A 16,269-nucleotide genomic window follows, 5' to 3' on the forward strand; every position below is an offset into this window, starting at 1 on the left:
CGGAGACAAAGCCCCGTGAGCTTGACCAGGCTTGCTCGGGGCCCACCTCGGCTCTCTCAGCCATGCTGGACCTGAGCCACGGGCTGAACCCCGGGGGGCTCACAGATGGGCCGGGTCATGGAGAGAGAGAGAGAGAAAAGACCAGGGGCCCTGGCAGCATGGCTAGGACCCAGGCAGTCCGGCGGGGGCCTCACCTGCAGCTTGGAGACCTTGTCGGCAAGCTCTGTGCGCACACGCTCTCCCTCGGTGAACTTCACCTGCAGCTCCTGCAGCTGGGCCTCCACCTTCTTGCGCTTGTGCTCGGTGTCCGCCTTGCCCTGCTGCAGCACCTTCACCTCGTTGGCCAGCTCCCCTCGCTCGTTCTCCAGGGTCTGCTTGGCCTTCTCGAGGTTGGCTTTCACCTGCGAGGGGAGAAGCAAAGACATAAAAGGGGGATCCTGTGACATGAGGCTGGTTTTCCCAACATCATCAAAGAGCCGGTGGAGCCAGACCTGGAATCTGCTGCCTGGCAGCAAAAGCGACACTGGGCAAGTCCAGGGGGCAGCAAGCTGGTGAGGGCCATGGACTTGGAGGGCTCAGGCCTGATGTGGACTCATCTCCCAGCTGGAACAGGACGCCTGGCGCGTGGCCTCACCTCTGAGGACCACGGCTCCCCTGGCTCTCAAACCATCCCTGCCTGGCCTCCCGCACAGGGAATGTCCAAGGGCAAGACACTGTCATTGCTGATGTTAAGATTTTAGAATTATTTTTATAAGCTTAGGGAAATTATAATTGTTCATAGTTAGACTTCCAAGAAAGCCTCTTAGAAATTTGATGTTTACCGTAACACTGAAATGTTCTTCCAAAAGATATAAAAGCCAAGTTTACAGAACAAACACAATTCCAATCTATTCTATATCAAGCCAGTCACAGTATCAAAGGCAAGTTCAAGGGTAAACTGGACCCCAAGTGCATGCAAAAAGCTTTTTGAGTGAAAACAGCTAGAGGAAAAGGCAAGGCTTCAACCTGCCCAGAACCAGGAGGAAGTCAAAGGGAAACAGAGGAACAAGGCATGTTTCTGAAAATATTGTACAGGCTGCCACGCAGAAGAGCCTCTGTCTTCTCAGGCTGCCAACAAGGGTGGCCGTGGGCTGGAAACCACAGGAGGCAGGACTGGGCTTGTTCAGGAACTGCCTGGTCACAGTCCCCTGGCTGAGAAACCAGCCGGGTCAACATCCCCAGGGTTCTCCCTGAAGATTCCAGCTGACCATGTGTTGGAGGTGTTCTAGAGAAGGGCTGGGCTTCAGAAAAGGGACGCAATGGCCCTCTGAAACTTCAGCTTCAGAGTCACTCCAATTCCATGACACTTTCTAGTCTGGCAGGGTGTTGAACAGGATAATGATGGTAATAATAAGACTAGAACAACTTACTGAGCCCTTACCGACTATGCACTGTCACATGTTACCAACTCCAATTCTCATGTAATTGTTTGAAACGGGCTCTCACTAGCCTCTCTCATAGAAGAGGAAACTGAAGCAGAGATGGACCTGTATGCGCCCCCAACTCACACAGTCAGGAACGGCTGGAGCCTGGACTACGCGAGGGTCCCCCAACCCTCCCCCCGGCCCACAGTGGCCAAGCCTCACGGAGCCAGTCCCAGGGGGCCCACGCACCCGCTTCGTCTGCTCCAGCTGCTCAGCCAGCTCCTCCACGGCCTGCGAGTGCTTCTGTCTCATGTCCTGGATCTGGGCCTCATGGATCCTGGCCTCATCCTCAAGGGTCCTCTTCAGGATGTTCACTTCTTGTTCACGTTTGGACCTGAACAGAGAAACGCCTTCAGGAGGGAGGCCAGGGCCCAGGAGCAACGCTGCCCTGGTGGCACAGAGTCCACAGTAGGGAGCACTGGCCATTCCAGGCAGCTTTCTGCCTGCTGGCTTCCCTCCTCAGCGTCCGTCCTATAGCGCAGGCTCACAGACACACTTTTTTTCTTTTATTAAAAAAAAAAAAATGTAATATAGGCCTTTTATGCAAGGAATTGGATTTTATTCTAAATATGGGGAGCCAGGAGTAATTTATAAGATTTTTTTTTTTTTGGCTGCACCACAAAGCATGCTGGATCTTAGTTCCCCTACCAGGGATTGAACCCATGCCCCCTGCAGGGGAAGCGCAGAGTCCTAACCACTAGAGAGCCAGGAAGTCCCCACAGACACGCCTTGTAGGGCTTCTGTAGCCTTTCAGCCTTAAAGCCCACCCCTGCCTCAGCCCAACTCCAAGCCAGGTTCTTCAACTCTAGAGAGAAGCTGCGAGGCCCCATCAGCTTCCATCTGTTCTTGTTGTTCCATCACTAAGTCGTGTCTGCCTCTTTGCAACTCCATGGACTACATCACACCAGGCCTCCCAGTCCCTCACTATCTCCTGGAGCTTCCAGGCTCCATGACAACAGGCCACACTGTGTGTGTACAGAGGCCCTGGGGTCCCCCCTCTGAGGCCAGGGCCCCTCTTTCCCTGCACCACCCCCATCCTCAGTGACCAGGCAGTCAGCCCCAAGGCACACCTGAGCTCCTGTTGCGCAGCTGTGGAATCCAGAGTGTCCTCCAGCTCCGTTTTCAGAGCCTCCAGCTCTTCCCCGAGGTCTCGTTTCTGCTTCTCGGCTTTATTCCTAGCAGCACGCTCAGATTCCAGGTCTTCTTGGAGTTCCGAAATCTGAGATTCCAGCTCCCGGATCTTCTTCAGGGCCATGTTCTTCTGGGTGGTTTCTTCTTCCACTCTGCCAAAGAGAACACCAACGTCAGGAGGAGGTCGCTGTCACCGTCAGAGAGCAGAGTCTGCAGAAAAGACTTAGGGAGGTGCAGCCGAAGCCACTCCTGCTGGTGACCATCATAGCCCCTTAGGAGCTCTTCTTGGCAAAGACACTGAGGCATCTGGAAGACTTAAGGGCTATTCCACTTGGAGAATTCAAAAGCCTCATAGAGTAAAAATTTCATTTTCCAAATTAAGCTTCAGTGCTTTAAACATTTTTTAAAATTGAAATGTTAAATGAAAAAAAAAAAAAAAAAGGAAAGCTGTAAACTAGCTTCCCAGACAACAGTGGAGCACATGCCCACAGTTCACTGATGCACCAAGAACCACAGCAGGAAGCCTGCTGAGAACACAGGCACTGGCCATCCAGCCTGATACTCTGACCCTCACCTGGCCAGGGCTGCCTGGAGCTCCTCCTCCTTCTTGGCCAGCTGCATCTTGAGCTCGGCGATCTGAGCCTGCAGCTCAGCGATCTGGTCATTGAGGTCGGTGGAGTCTCCTTCCAGCTTCCGGCGGGTCTTTTCCAGCTCCTGGCGCTGCTTCTCCTCTCTTCGCAGGCGTTCTGAGAAGGAAGAGTGGAGAGAGGCCAACAGAGTCTTCAGTGGCTTCTCTTTGTCTTCAAATCTTATATAAAATACCAGGCTTCACAGGGAGCAGCTGCCATGTCCCACGTCTGGAGGGTAGTGGCTGGATGCCACAGGCCCCGGGAGACCTGCTTGCCACCCCAGCTCCTGGCAGCAAGGTCCATGCTGGTCCTCGAGTGGTGGGTGCCCCGGAAACCCCAAGTCCAACAGTCCCTGCGTCCCACTACTTACCCTCCAGGTCGGTGATCATCGCCTCATGCTTGTTCTTGAGTTTGGCGAGGCTCTTCGATTTCTCCTCCTCTTCCATGAGGTTGGTGGTGAACTCGGCTATTCTGTCTTCCAGCAGCTTCTTCTCCTGGGGTGCGAGGATGGGTCAGGGCTTAAAGTTAGTTGAGTGCAGAAGGCACTGGGTCTCCTCAAGCACAACCCACCCAGGCACTGAGGTCTGAATGGAGGGGCAGGGCCTGAAACACCTGGCCAAGTGCATTAGGATTTCCCAAACCAAAGGGGTCATTTTTAAGCCACCAGCTCCTCTGAAACAGCGGGGTAAGCCTCCTTGGGCCCATAAGCGGGGTGCCCAAGCCCTTCCTGCATTACCCCTTTCTGCGCAGGCAAAAACACCTCCCAGGTGACGGTGCCAGTGAGGGAACTGGGGCAGGAGGGCGTTACCTTCTCGACGCCTGTGACCTCGCCCTTCTCATTCCCTAAAGTGCCCCTGCTCTTCTCACTTTGTCTTCAAATCTTACATAAAATACCAGTCTTCACAGGGAGCAGCTGCCATGTCCCATGTCTGGAGGGCAGTGGCTGGATGCCATAGGCCCCAGGAGACCTGCTTGTGTGGCCACCACTGGAGTCCTAATTCCACAACAGCGACCACACAGCCCGCTTACTCCCCACGTCACAGGGTTCTGGACAGCCGTCCTGCCCTGTGAAGCCTGCCACCCCCATCTCCTCCGGAGATGAAGGTCAGCATCCTGACGGGGTCTCTCCCACTCCTCTAAAGTGATGCCCAGCTATCATCTGTGGCCAGGAAGACGCTGACAGGGGCCCAGCCACCGGCCTCACCTTAGCTAGCTTGCAGTTCTGGTCCTCCATGATGATCTGGTCCTCCTCCAGCTTCTTCAGCTTGGCCTCGGTGGTCACCTTCTCCAGCTGAAGCTTCTGCCGGGCACTCTCCTCCTCCTCCAGCTGCTCCTCCAGCTCCTGCCGTGAAGCCAGGGCAACCGTGAGCAGATAGGATGGGGTCCAGCACCCACGTGTGGGGTCACGTATTTAAAACTGGGGTGCGGGGATGAGAACCCCAGGTCCCGATTCCAACACAGGGTCATGTGTTCTGAGGGGCCACCTCTAGCGAGTGTCCACCCTCAGCTTCTCAGACCAGCTGGAGTGATCACAGAAGAGGGGAATTAAATCAGATTCAATGCTTGGCGGGACAGTGCTCATGAACACCTGACACGTGTCAGAAAAATTAAGCCAAGGAATTCCCTGGTAGTCCAGTGGTTAGAACTCTGAGCGCTCGCTGCCAAGTGCCAGGGTTCAATCCCTGGTCGGGGAACTAAGACCCCACAAGCCACAGAGCATAGCAAACAAACAAACGGAAAAAAAAAAAAAAAAAAAAACCTGCCTCAAAGAGAACACTCCCCAAGGCTGCTCCCAGGACAGAGCCTGTCCTCCCATAGCACTTGGGACGTCCCCGCTCCCCGCCCACCCTGTCCCCCACGCCCCTCCGGGTCCGGCCCGGCCCCTCCTGCAGGCACCTGGATGTTCTGCTGCATCTTCTTCTTCTCGGCCTGCAGGTGTTGGCATCGCTCTTCCTCCTCCTCCACCCTGGCCTCCAGGTCATGGCAGATCTCTTCCAGCTCCTGCTTCTTGGCTGTCAGACGGGCACGGAGCTCCTCAGCCTCGGCACACAGTTCCGTTTCCGCCTGGAGCTGCTCCTGGAGCTGCAGCTTCTCAGCCAGGAGCTGCGGGAACACGGGAGAAATGTGAACTCTGACGGCTGCTTGTGGGCTGCCTGTCCCCATGGGAGAGCTGGTCCCCAGCAAAGGCTCCATCTCAGGATGCTTAAGCTGCCAGGCATGTATAAACATCACATCCTGCATCGAGGAAATTACCCCCCAATTTCCCTTCAATGCCAAGTTTATGCTTTGTCTACTGGGGCTTCCCTGGTGGTTCAGTTTTAAAGAATCTGCCTGCAATGCAGGAAACCCGGGTTCGATCCCTGGGTTGGGAAGATCCCCTGGAGCAGAGCATGGCAACCCACTCCAGTATTCTTCTTTAGAGAATCCCATGGACAGAGGAGCCTGGCACGCTGTAGTCCGTAGGGTTGTAGAGAGTCAGACACAACTGAAGCAGCTAAGCAGGAGCCCTGGTGGCCAGCAGGAGGCAGCACTACGCGGGCAGAGTCTGCAGACACCCACCTGGGACTGGAGGGTCTCCATCTCTGAGAGCCTGTTCTCAGCAGCCAGCTGCTTCTCCCGCACCTTCACCAGCTCCTCCTCCTTGGCCATCATCTCCTCCTCCTGCCGGCTCACCTGCAGCAACGGCTTGACCTAGGAGAGGAGGTAGAGGAGACAAGCTCAGAGAAAGAGCCCCGTCCAGGCTGAGATTTGGGGGCTTTCTCCTCACTTGGGGAAGCGCAAGGGCACGAGAACAAGGGGCAGGCAGGACCCTGGGCAGAGCAGGTATGCCCGGGTACAGCTTTTCAGGAAATCAATTTGGTGCTGTGCGCCATAGGCCTCTGACCCACTAATTACAGTTCGGGGAAACTAGCCCTGTATGTGCATGAAGATTTTCAGGACAGCATTGTTTACAACAGTGAGAATTTAGCAAAGAGATAAAGATCCACCGCCGGAAAAGTAGCCAGATAAATTATAAAACATCTCTAGGGAACAGTATGCTGACTTTTAAAAAATTATGCTTATGAAAAAATTTTAAATGGAAAACCCAAAAAAAAAAATATTTACACAAGTCAAAAAGCTCAGCTATGTAAGAAGATGTATGGTTTACACAGCAGAGATTTAATGGGAGTGTTTAAAAAAAAATGGAATAAATATTGAAACATCTATTCAATATTGATGTTGGCTCAAGGTTGAAGGGATTATAGGTGAATTTTTACTTTCTTGTTTATCCTTTTTGTTGGTATGGTATTTTGCAGTTACCACAAATTATGTACCATAAACAAAAGTAGCTTGACCAACTTTAAATACAAGAGAATTTTTTTGTATAGGCTGGGGAGGACCTAGCCACCGGGTACAGACCACGGTTTCCTGAGTGGGCAGCACTGTCACCTCACGGGGCCGTGGTGGGCAGGCAGGGCCTGGACATCCCAGGAGCTGCCCCTGGAGCCGCCCCAGCCCAGCCCCGCAGCACCTCGGCAATCCACGCTGGACACACACCCCAGCTCACGCCCCTCAAGACCCCACAGGGCAGGACCATCCCCCGCTCAAGTGCTGGGCCCGGGGACACGAGGGCAAAGTGCCAGCCCCGGGGCCTGAGCCCCGCAGGAGGCCAGCGTGAGGCCGGCTCGTCCCTGTGCCACGCGGAGCCCCTCCAGACCCACCTTGGTGAAGAGCCGCCACCACTGCCAGTTTCGCAGTTTGAGGTAGGCGGCACAGTTCCTCTGCAGGACCTTCATGGCCGTCAGCTGCTGCTGCCGCTTGGCGAAGGCCCTGTGGGGCGAGGGTCATGGTCAGCGCCTCCAGGCGGGGGCCGGCCAACCTCCCTGCCCACAGTCCTAACCTCGCTCCTGGGGGCTTTTCTGGAGGGACCGACCCCTGCTGGGAGCACTTCAAAATAGATGTGGGGGGAAGGAGGCAGGCTTGGCGTTGAGTCCTACAGGTGACCTCGCAGAGGTGACCAGGACGAGGTCACAACCACCTTCCTTCACTAAAGGGTAAGTGAGGTCGCTACAGAGTCAAGTGTAACCACTGGTCATTAAGGCCACCTGTCGACTGCAGCTCCCCACCCTCGTGTCACCCCCAATCTTGGGGCTTTTGTTTGGGGAGAGAATGTCAGCAGATGATGTCCTGCAAACGTCCATCTATCCAAACACCCACACTCATGCTCTCTCCACAACGCTCAGAGCTCAGGCTGGAACAGATGCCCCAGAGCCCAGACACAGAGGAGTCAAGGGGCAAATGTGAAGCTGCCCCGCCCACTATCCTGCATAAGTCAGCTCCTGACCCCACAGGAGCTGCCGGAACTCAAGGGCACCTCCTCCCCGGAGCTCAGGGTCCTCTGGGGACAGCCGGCTCTGGGTGTCACCCCTACAGGAGGGACACAGGGAGGAACAGTGGGAGGCAGGGGTTTTCTTGGAGGGAAAATCTGAACACAGTCACCCTTTCCTCCTGCTCACTTTAAACCTCAGGCAGAAATCCAGGAAGCAGGGGGCAAGGAAAGCTATGTGGGTCTCCCCAGGGACACCTCCTGCCATGAGGGTGCCCAGGCCCTGCTTCCTTAGTACCCTCTGCTACAGGAGAGCTGGGGGTCCCGAGCAAGGTGTGAGCGTCCTGGGACTCACTTCCTGGCCAGGTAGCCCCTGCAGCAGGCCTGGAAGCCGATGATGACATCCGTGATCTTCAGGTCCCGCTCCTCCTCCAGGTGAGCCAGCACGCCAGCCCGGAAGAAGACTTTGCTCTGCCCAATGCGGTACAGATTGCTGTCGAGTTCCAGGGCTTTGATCTAAAGGAGGAGAGCCAGCTGCTGAGCACGGGGCACCCCAGCCACCACAGCGCCCTGGAGCAAGGCCAAGGCCAGGGAAGGGGCCTGGAGCCGGGGCCGGCCCTGTTGCTCTGTGGGCAGCCTTCTCCTAGTGAAAGGAAAGTGGAGCTGGGGAAACGCTGGTATGGGGAAGGTGGGGGCCAGCAAGGGACAGTTAAGGAGTCAGACTTGCAGAGAAACACAGGATCTCAGCCCTGAAGGGACCCTGTAGGTCTCCTTTCTTCTCTGCCCCACCCCCTCACTACAGGCCTGTTCTATAAGCACCCAGTCAGGTCACCCTCTGAGCAGAGGGTCAAGCATCATTGCTTTGTCCAAGCCCAGCACCAACTCCAGCTCAGACCAGGATCAAATACTAACTAGGTGACCCCAGGCCTTAACCTCTGTGCGCCCACGTTTCCGCAGCTGTAAAATGGAAATAATGGTTTCTTTAATTAAAAGATAAGTTAACAAAGCAAATAAATAGCACTTCCTTCCTAGCAGAGCTGTGGGAATGAAACCAGAGAAGGCACACAAGGCGCTGAGCATGGGGTCACACATGGGACCATTGCTGAACGAGCTTTAGGCAATGTGTCGTTACCATCACAGGGCTGTTTCGGTACAGTAACAAGGCTCTCTTATTAAGCCCACTGGTAACAGTCTGTCTGTCCATCTGTCTGCCTGGGAGAGAGGGGATTCAGAACAAACTCCAAAAGGCAGAGCCTTGAATAGGGTAAGAGGAATCTCGGGCTCTTGATGCCCAACGAAAGGCCCTGCAGGTCTGGAAGAGGCCCCAGGAGAAGGGCAGGCCAGGGAGGGCAGAGCCATCACTGGGTGCCCCACCTCCCGTCATGACGAGCCTGGCCAACTGTCTTCCCTACAGAGCTGGACGGAGGAGACCTGCTTATGTCTAAAAGGGGGACATCCCTCACAGACCAGCAGCTGAGTCTCCGGAGAAACAGTGGCCCAAACACAATCTGGGAGGGCACCTCTGTCCTTCACACCTCCCTTCCCCCGGGTGACAAGCATCGCAGAGCACAGACCCGTGTCTCCTCCCTCCCTCTCTAGGCTCCACCTCCCTGCCCCTTACAGGGCTGCTCTGAACAAAGGTGGTATTGAATTTTTCTTCCCTTTTCTCTCTCCTCCCCGATGCCCACCCCAGCCCATCCTCTGTTGACTGTTTGGCAAAGATGCAAAGTAAAGAAAGCAGGGGGCGCTGGCTGCTGACCGTGGACACATGAGACCCAGCCAGATGCCTGTCTGCAAAGCAGAAAAATGACCAAGTGGGTAGAGCCCCACCTTGGCCACTGAGTCATCTCGAGGCCTTCATTCACTAAGCACAATCCAGTGCCCACTGCTGGTCGAACACTGGCCAGTGGTGGGGAAGAGAGAAAAGGGCCAGAAACTCAGATTCTGCTAGCTTTGGGCTAGTCGTGGGGCCATGGTGGTGAGCTGCCCCCTGTGAAGATTAGAGGAGACGGGAGCAATAAAGAACCAAATATGCCCAGAAGGAAGGGTCTCTGCCTCACACCACAGCCTTGCCATCTGAGACCTGGCCTTCTCCTCCCCTCCCCACTCCCACACACCATCCTGACCACCTGATGCTCAGTGCGCCTGGCAGAACCAGAACAGGCTCAATGGAGGAACAAGAGAGCACAGGCGTCAACAGATCCAAAGGGCCCTGACCAGGCACACGGGCGCTGGCCACTCGGGTGTGCACACCAGCCACGCGTCACCCACCAGAAGAGCCCGCTCACCATGAGCACACACGCCTGCTTTCCGTCCATGAAGCCCTTAGGAATGGAATTTGGAGTCAGGATCTCGTATCTGAGGAGGAAAAGGGCGGCAGGTCAGTACACCCCTTGCTCGGATTCTATGTGGCCTGGGATCTCCATGAGACGAGGGCCGTCCCTACAGTGGGGCAGGTGCAGGATTCTTTCCACACAGTGTCTGAGGGAAAGGGGACACTCAGTGAATTATATCCTGCTCTTTCCTGAGGCTGAACAGCACGAGGAAGGCCTGGCGTTCTCCAGAAAGCGAATGGAAACTTGTGTCAGACTTTTCATTCACTTATGGGTGAGCTCTGAAGTGGGCTTACTAACTGCTAACCAGCACCTGCGTCTTTAGCCCCAGAAGTTTTTTAAATTAAATGTCTAGTTTCACAAATATCATCTGATACAAATCAGAAAATGCCTCATGACCTCATGTTAGAAAGATATGTGGAGTTCAGGCATTATCAGAAAAAAAACCAAGTCATGATATGTCTAAAGCCACCATTTCCCACTTCTAAACACGTCCTCCCTATTTGTTACCAAAAAGAAAAAAAAAGAAATAAATGGCATATATTGAGTACAAAGAGAAAACCTTTTGCTGCAGAACATTTTGCTAACAATCTCTGTCTATGTAACAGACCACAGTTGGTAAACACGGCCAGGCCCGTCTCTGCTGAGATGCTGCAGAGAACCGCTAATCAACGGGGTAGTCCAAGAAATTAACCAGAGGGCTGTGACAGACAGCAACCAGGGCTAAACACGTCATTAGGCAAATAGGCCCGTGTCACGACTGTCCCCGCTCCGCACACACAGCAGACATCCAATTCCATCGATTTTTTTCATACTCGAGGCTCCAGCTGATCCTCCTTTAATGTCTTTTCAGAGCTCATCTAATTATAGCAAACAGCACCTGGCCCCCACAGTGACTGGGAGTGGAAGCCAACGTGATGACTTTCATTTTAGAGACAAAACAGGAAGTCCTTCCTCACGTGGAGCATGGCACAGAGGACCCCAGCTCAGTGTGGATGAGGAGATGACTCCCCCACTAAAGGCTCTCCACTCACCTCTGCCGGAACTCCTGGAAGACCACACGGTTGGGGAAGCCCTGACGGCAGATCCGGATGCCTTCGAGAACCCCGTTGCAACGCAGCTGATCCAGCACCAGATGGGGGTCCAGCTTGCCGGCCTAGGAAAGAAATCCATGCACGTGCTCTTTCTGTATGCCCAGGGACTGATGGAGAGAGGACGGGCCCCTCTGAACGCAACAGGACAAACGCCCCCCCAGGAAGGAGCAGTCACTGCCCGCCCACACATAGTAGTGACAGTTCAGTTACATGGTCCAGGTCTGAGAGGCAGAAACGCAGGCTCTACGGGCAGGCTGTACCCTAAGACTGCCCGAGCCACCCCGCAGGGTGACTGAACCAAGGGCTCTGTGTGCCACAGGCGAGGGATTTCTGCTCAGGGAGACAGACAAGGGCTGGGCGGCCCGCTGCACACTACCAAGCAGCCGCACCTTCTTCTCGTGGTTGGGGATGATGCAGCGGACGAAGTTGGGGTTGGTGTTCCTCAGCGTGGCCATGAGTTTGGCCAGCTGCTCCTTGTACAGCTGCCCCACCGTGCGGAACATGCCTTTGCGCGTCTTGAAGGCCCCAGGCATTGCCGTCTCCGACATGCCAGCCACCTGGTCCAGGCCAATGATGCGGTCCACTGGAGAGAGCAGGCAAGAGCACGTGAGTACCCGGCAGTCCAGGCCAGGGCAGAGGGGCAGGACAGACAGACAGGCCAATCTGATTAGAAAAAGAGGAGACTACAGAATGGCAGACCATTTCTACTTGGAGCTTACAAAGCAGGCTAAGGTCATCTCCAAAGGCTGAGAGCAAAGGTGACCTTGTGAGCAGAGAGGAGGGAGGAGGAAAGGGTTTGGAAAGATTGCAGAGCCGCAAAGTGGGGAAGCACATTCGTGAAGGCTGACTCTACGTTGTCACTTATCTCAGCCACCCTGGGATGCTCCTAACCCAGAGACACAAGAGCTGATGATGCATTCTGGAGGAGTGAGCAGAGCTGGTCCACTAGCCTGGCTCTGAGGAGGTGTTCAGACTTGACTGACAGGAACCCGATAGTCCATTCAGTCATTTGAAAAAAGCGGACCAGTATCCTGAACTCACACTGACCGTTACCTGAGAGCACTGGGCTAGGTCAGGAGGCAGGAGCTCTAAAGCTACTTGGCCACTGCCTGCAGGAGTCTGGCACACCCTCTCTCTGTCAGCAATCCCCCCATGCAGAGCTCTCTATATCAGGGGCCTAGAGCAACATGCACGGTGCCAGGGCAGAGAGTTCCAGAGAACCACTGCTGCCCACGGCTACCCCAAAGGCCGAGGATCCTTCTCCCTCTCAGGTCTCGCTTGGTCTCCAAGATCACGGGTCTTTCTCATCTAGACCAACCCTCTAAGCAAGCAGCCCTCATCACAGTGGCTCCTGCCCAGAACAATGAAATGAACTGCCTCCTCCCAGGCAAAAACCAAATGGTGAACAAGCCCAACCTAAGTGGCCAGCCATCTGAGGTCAGGCTTACACCAGAGCAAGTATTAAATTTGAAGACTTTCATTGCTAGATGCAAAAGTTAAGAATTCTATGACAAAGTCAGGTTCTTGTTCCTTTGTAGCCAGATCTCTGTTATTTATTTGAAAGCAACAGAAAAGACAGCTGCTCAAGAGGGAAGCCAGGAATGAGGATAGACCCAATGAACCCCTCAGTTAAAACAGGAGGCAACTGTACCTCTTGCAGCCCCCACAGGGCCCCTCTGGCCACCAAAGGTGTCCTGGGACTGGGTGGCTTGTGAAAGTCACTCAGGTTGCCCAGGAGAAGGTTGAACACACCCCCAAAACAACTGGTCATTTCATGTGAGGGTGTCCTGGCCCCAAAAGACCCTGCCCAGGAGGAGAGGTAACTGCTGCATAGACACACAGGTGCCCTTGTCAGCACTGAAGTGTCTGGGCCCACACGCGCGCACGCGCACACACATGGCAGTGCCCACACACGCACACACACACAGAGCAATGCACACAGCACCCTGTGCTGGGACACAGCAGCCATCACACACACACGCATGCACGCACGCACGCACGCACACACAGCACCCTGTGCTGGGACACAGCAGCCATAACACACACGCACGCACACACGCACACACACACAGCACCTTGTGCTGAGACACAGCAGCCATCCAAGCAGTGAGATGCCGCCTTCATGAGGGGAGTTCTGAAGGGGACGTTGGACTGTGAAACAATTTTTTTTTCTCCTTTTAAGATCTATAACATGAAGCTGTCAATATCAAATCACCGCCCAGATGGGCCTGGCTTTCTACTGGAGGCCTGTGATGGGGAGGGGACTGGAGCCTGCGCACAAGCCTAGGGCAGAGACCAGGGAAGGAGCACAGGCAGGCAGGAGCAGCCAGGCAGAGCAGGCAGGCTCAGCAGAAGCACCAGTCACGCAGCCCAGGGTGCAGCACACATTGGCGCCGCGCCAGGCGGCCAGTCACCTGGTTCTAGGTGGAGGATAGGAAAGCGCTGATAGAAATAGGCTCTCTGGGTGCTCTGCATCTCTGCAACAGAGAGGTTAAAGCAAAACCCAGGCAGAGGGAAGGAGAAACTGGCAGAAACAAGGAAAAATATGGCTTCGGGAGGTACTGGCTACCAAGGAGATGCAAGAAGGCAGTAAGGAGTTGGACAGAACCCAGGTGGCCGAGTGCTGGGCCACCGCACGGCCCCCTACAAGGGAAAGGTCTGTGGCCTCAGGGCCTAGAGCCTCTGCCCCAGAGGAAGTGGCCGTGTGCCATGTTCAAGGATGCTTGGGGCTCAAGGACACCAGGATTCAGGGACAGGGTGACCCTCAGGGCTGGAGGAGCCCACGCTCCTGGGAGCTAAGTGGGCACAAACCCTCTGGCTTGAGCCCTGCACTCAGCCAGGGCCAGGAAGGGAAGGGGCCTAGCTGTGGGCACGGGGAGGCAGGGTGAGGGCCAAGGGCGTACCATCCTTCCATAGCTCCGAGACAAACTTGTCAGAGGACTGGTGCAGCAGTGTGGCGATGTTGTCATTCAGTGGGTCCATGTTCTTCATCAGCCACTCATCGGCTTTGTAATCCACCTGCAAGATCAGACCTTGAGTCACAGGCTGCTCAGGGCACACTGGCGCACGCAGGCTCTATGGCAGCAGGCTGACCCCATGGGTGGAAACATCAAAAACAGCGAAGACCCTCAACCTGGTATTTTCATCCCCAAGAAGGAAATAATGAGAAGCGTCCATGAGACGTTCTCTGCAGAGTTACGTGAAGGCAAAATATTTAAACAGCACCGACGTCTGGCTGCAGGGAACAGGCCAAGAAAACTATGTTGCAGCTACATAGTAGAATATTCTGTTTTTAAAAATGTTCACGGTAATATGAACATTAGGGGGGAAAATCCTAATAATTCCTTTTAGCAACAGGTAAAGTAATTTTTGTTTTGTTTTGTTTTTTTCAGGATATTCAGGTTTTCTCAGAGCATACATTCTCTTACCGTTTTTAAAATATGTTCTCAATAACAAGAGTAATAAAACATCATATATTGTAACAATACAAACAGAGCGACTGGCCACCACAGCCTGCTTCCTAACCAACACAGCGTAACTCAGCCTGTGGTCCCCTCCTGGCCCCTTTCTGCAGGTTTTCCCACACGCAAGGCTGCCAATGATGAGGTGCAAGATGGTGGCGTCTTTCTCCCTAGAGGCAGAATGACCTCCTGGGAGAGGACAAACCCTAGAGTTGGGTGTCTTGGCATGTGTCCCCCTGGGCACGGCCAGAATCCTTGTCCTTTGAGCTGCTGCAGTGCAGGCCGGACGGCGATGCCAGTTTCACCATTCAGCCCTTCCTGGGCTTTCAGGCGTGCCCAAGTTTGGCATCACCTACAACAGTGCAACAGAAGCCTGCCTGCGTTTCTAACAAAGGTGGCGGGAGAACGTGGGCTTTCGGAAGGGGCATGGCCTCAGGTAACTAGAAAAAAGAGATCTCCTTAACACGTAGTTTAAAATCAAGAGTGGCTTCAACAGCCTTAGGAGACAAAGGAGCTAAGCAGGGGAGGCCGAACAGCGCAGGGCCACGTGCAGAAGGGTGGGGGAGGACCAGGGGTGGCTTGGGAGCACCACTGTGACAGCAAGTTTCTCATCGCCGATCCTCACTCATCGCCGATCCTCACTGACAGGAAGGCTGAGGACCGACCAGCTCATCACACGTCCAAGTGTTAGACATTCTGTGCAGGTGACACAACTTCCTGAGAAGAACCAGCTTATAGTCTAAGCTTGGACCTCTGCAGACTCAGGACACACCTGTTCAGGTCCAAGCCCTGGGATCAAGCCCACTGGAGGACGTCTGACAGCTGGTATGAAGACAGCTCTGCTACTTCCTGGCCGGTGGTCTTGGCAATAACAAAGCCAACAACACCTACAGGCATGACTCTCACCCTGGGGACAATGTTACCCCTCAATCCCACCCAGCAGATGTTCCAGGATGTCTGGAGACATTTCTGGTTGTCGCAGGTAGGGAGGGTGCTACTGACCTCTGGTGGGGAGAAGCCAGGTCTGCTGCTAAATATCCTACAACGTGCAGGAGGGTCCCTGACAATAAAGACTGATCTGGCCACTGAGGTGGGCAGTGTGGAGGCTGAGAGGCCCTGCCCAAGAGCACTGACTGCCCAGCACTGGGCTTTGTGAGCTCCGTTAATACACATTCCCCAGTACAGTGGTGGTCACCCACATTTTCCAGATGAGGCAACTAAGCCTCAGAGAGGTGAAGTAACTGGCCCAAAGTCACATAGGAGCGGAGCCCTAATTCAGACTGCAAAGTCCATGACTTTAGCACAAACAGCACATCTACACCCTGAAAACACGCTTAATAATAACATCGCATGACACCAGGGTGTGCACGCCTCACCTTGCCAGCGTAGTGGATGATGCAGAAATCTGCCTTGTCCTTCAGCTGCTTGGGCTTCTGGAACTTGGGGTGGGTGCCCTGCTCCTGCATCACCTTCTCCACGAAACTCTTGTCCGTGGCTTTGGGGAACCAGCACTCCTCGTCCAGCAGGGCCAGGATGCCAGGAGGGCCTGCCTGGAGGGAGCATAGCATCGCGCAGGTCAGCTTGACCTGGAAACCCACCGACTCTCACCCTCGTAAAGAAGTCACAGCCTGGTTTTCAGAAACTCAAGAATCTCACCAGAAGGTGGGCAGTGCTTTCCTCACACAAGAAAAAAATAAGGAGCATGACTGAAAGCACTCCAATTACAAGTTCTAGCTGAAAAAGAAATTTCTGAGGTCTAGGCTATGTCCAACACACCTTAATCCGATGATCCATCGCAAGATTCTCCCATGAGAACACTGGAAATCATGTGGTGGCTTGATGGGCCATGCAG

At 54.4% G+C, this 16,269-nt stretch overlaps 1 protein-coding gene across 1 annotated transcript in view; it reads right to left on the reverse strand.

Moving 5' to 3' along the window:
- Positions 1-16,269, reverse strand: part of MYH9 (myosin heavy chain 9) — an 85,951-nt gene that overhangs the window by 10,096 nt on the left and 59,586 nt on the right. The window contains 15 exon segments of the mRNA NM_001192762.2: positions 195-401; positions 1,653-1,797; positions 2,534-2,746; positions 3,169-3,340; positions 3,594-3,717; positions 4,428-4,565; positions 5,120-5,326; positions 5,783-5,914; positions 6,925-7,033; positions 7,885-8,045; positions 9,818-9,887; positions 10,897-11,018; positions 11,346-11,539; positions 13,860-13,974; positions 15,794-15,967. Of these exon segments, the coding sequence (NP_001179691.2) occupies positions 195-401; positions 1,653-1,797; positions 2,534-2,746; positions 3,169-3,340; positions 3,594-3,717; positions 4,428-4,565; positions 5,120-5,326; positions 5,783-5,914; positions 6,925-7,033; positions 7,885-8,045; positions 9,818-9,887; positions 10,897-11,018; positions 11,346-11,539; positions 13,860-13,974; positions 15,794-15,967 (2,283 nt within the window).

The sequence above is a fragment of the Bos taurus genome, chromosome 5 (genome assembly GCF_002263795.3).
Source record: "Bos taurus isolate L1 Dominette 01449 registration number 42190680 breed Hereford chromosome 5, ARS-UCD2.0, whole genome shotgun sequence".
NCBI lineage: Eukaryota > Metazoa > Chordata > Mammalia > Artiodactyla > Bovidae > Bos > Bos taurus.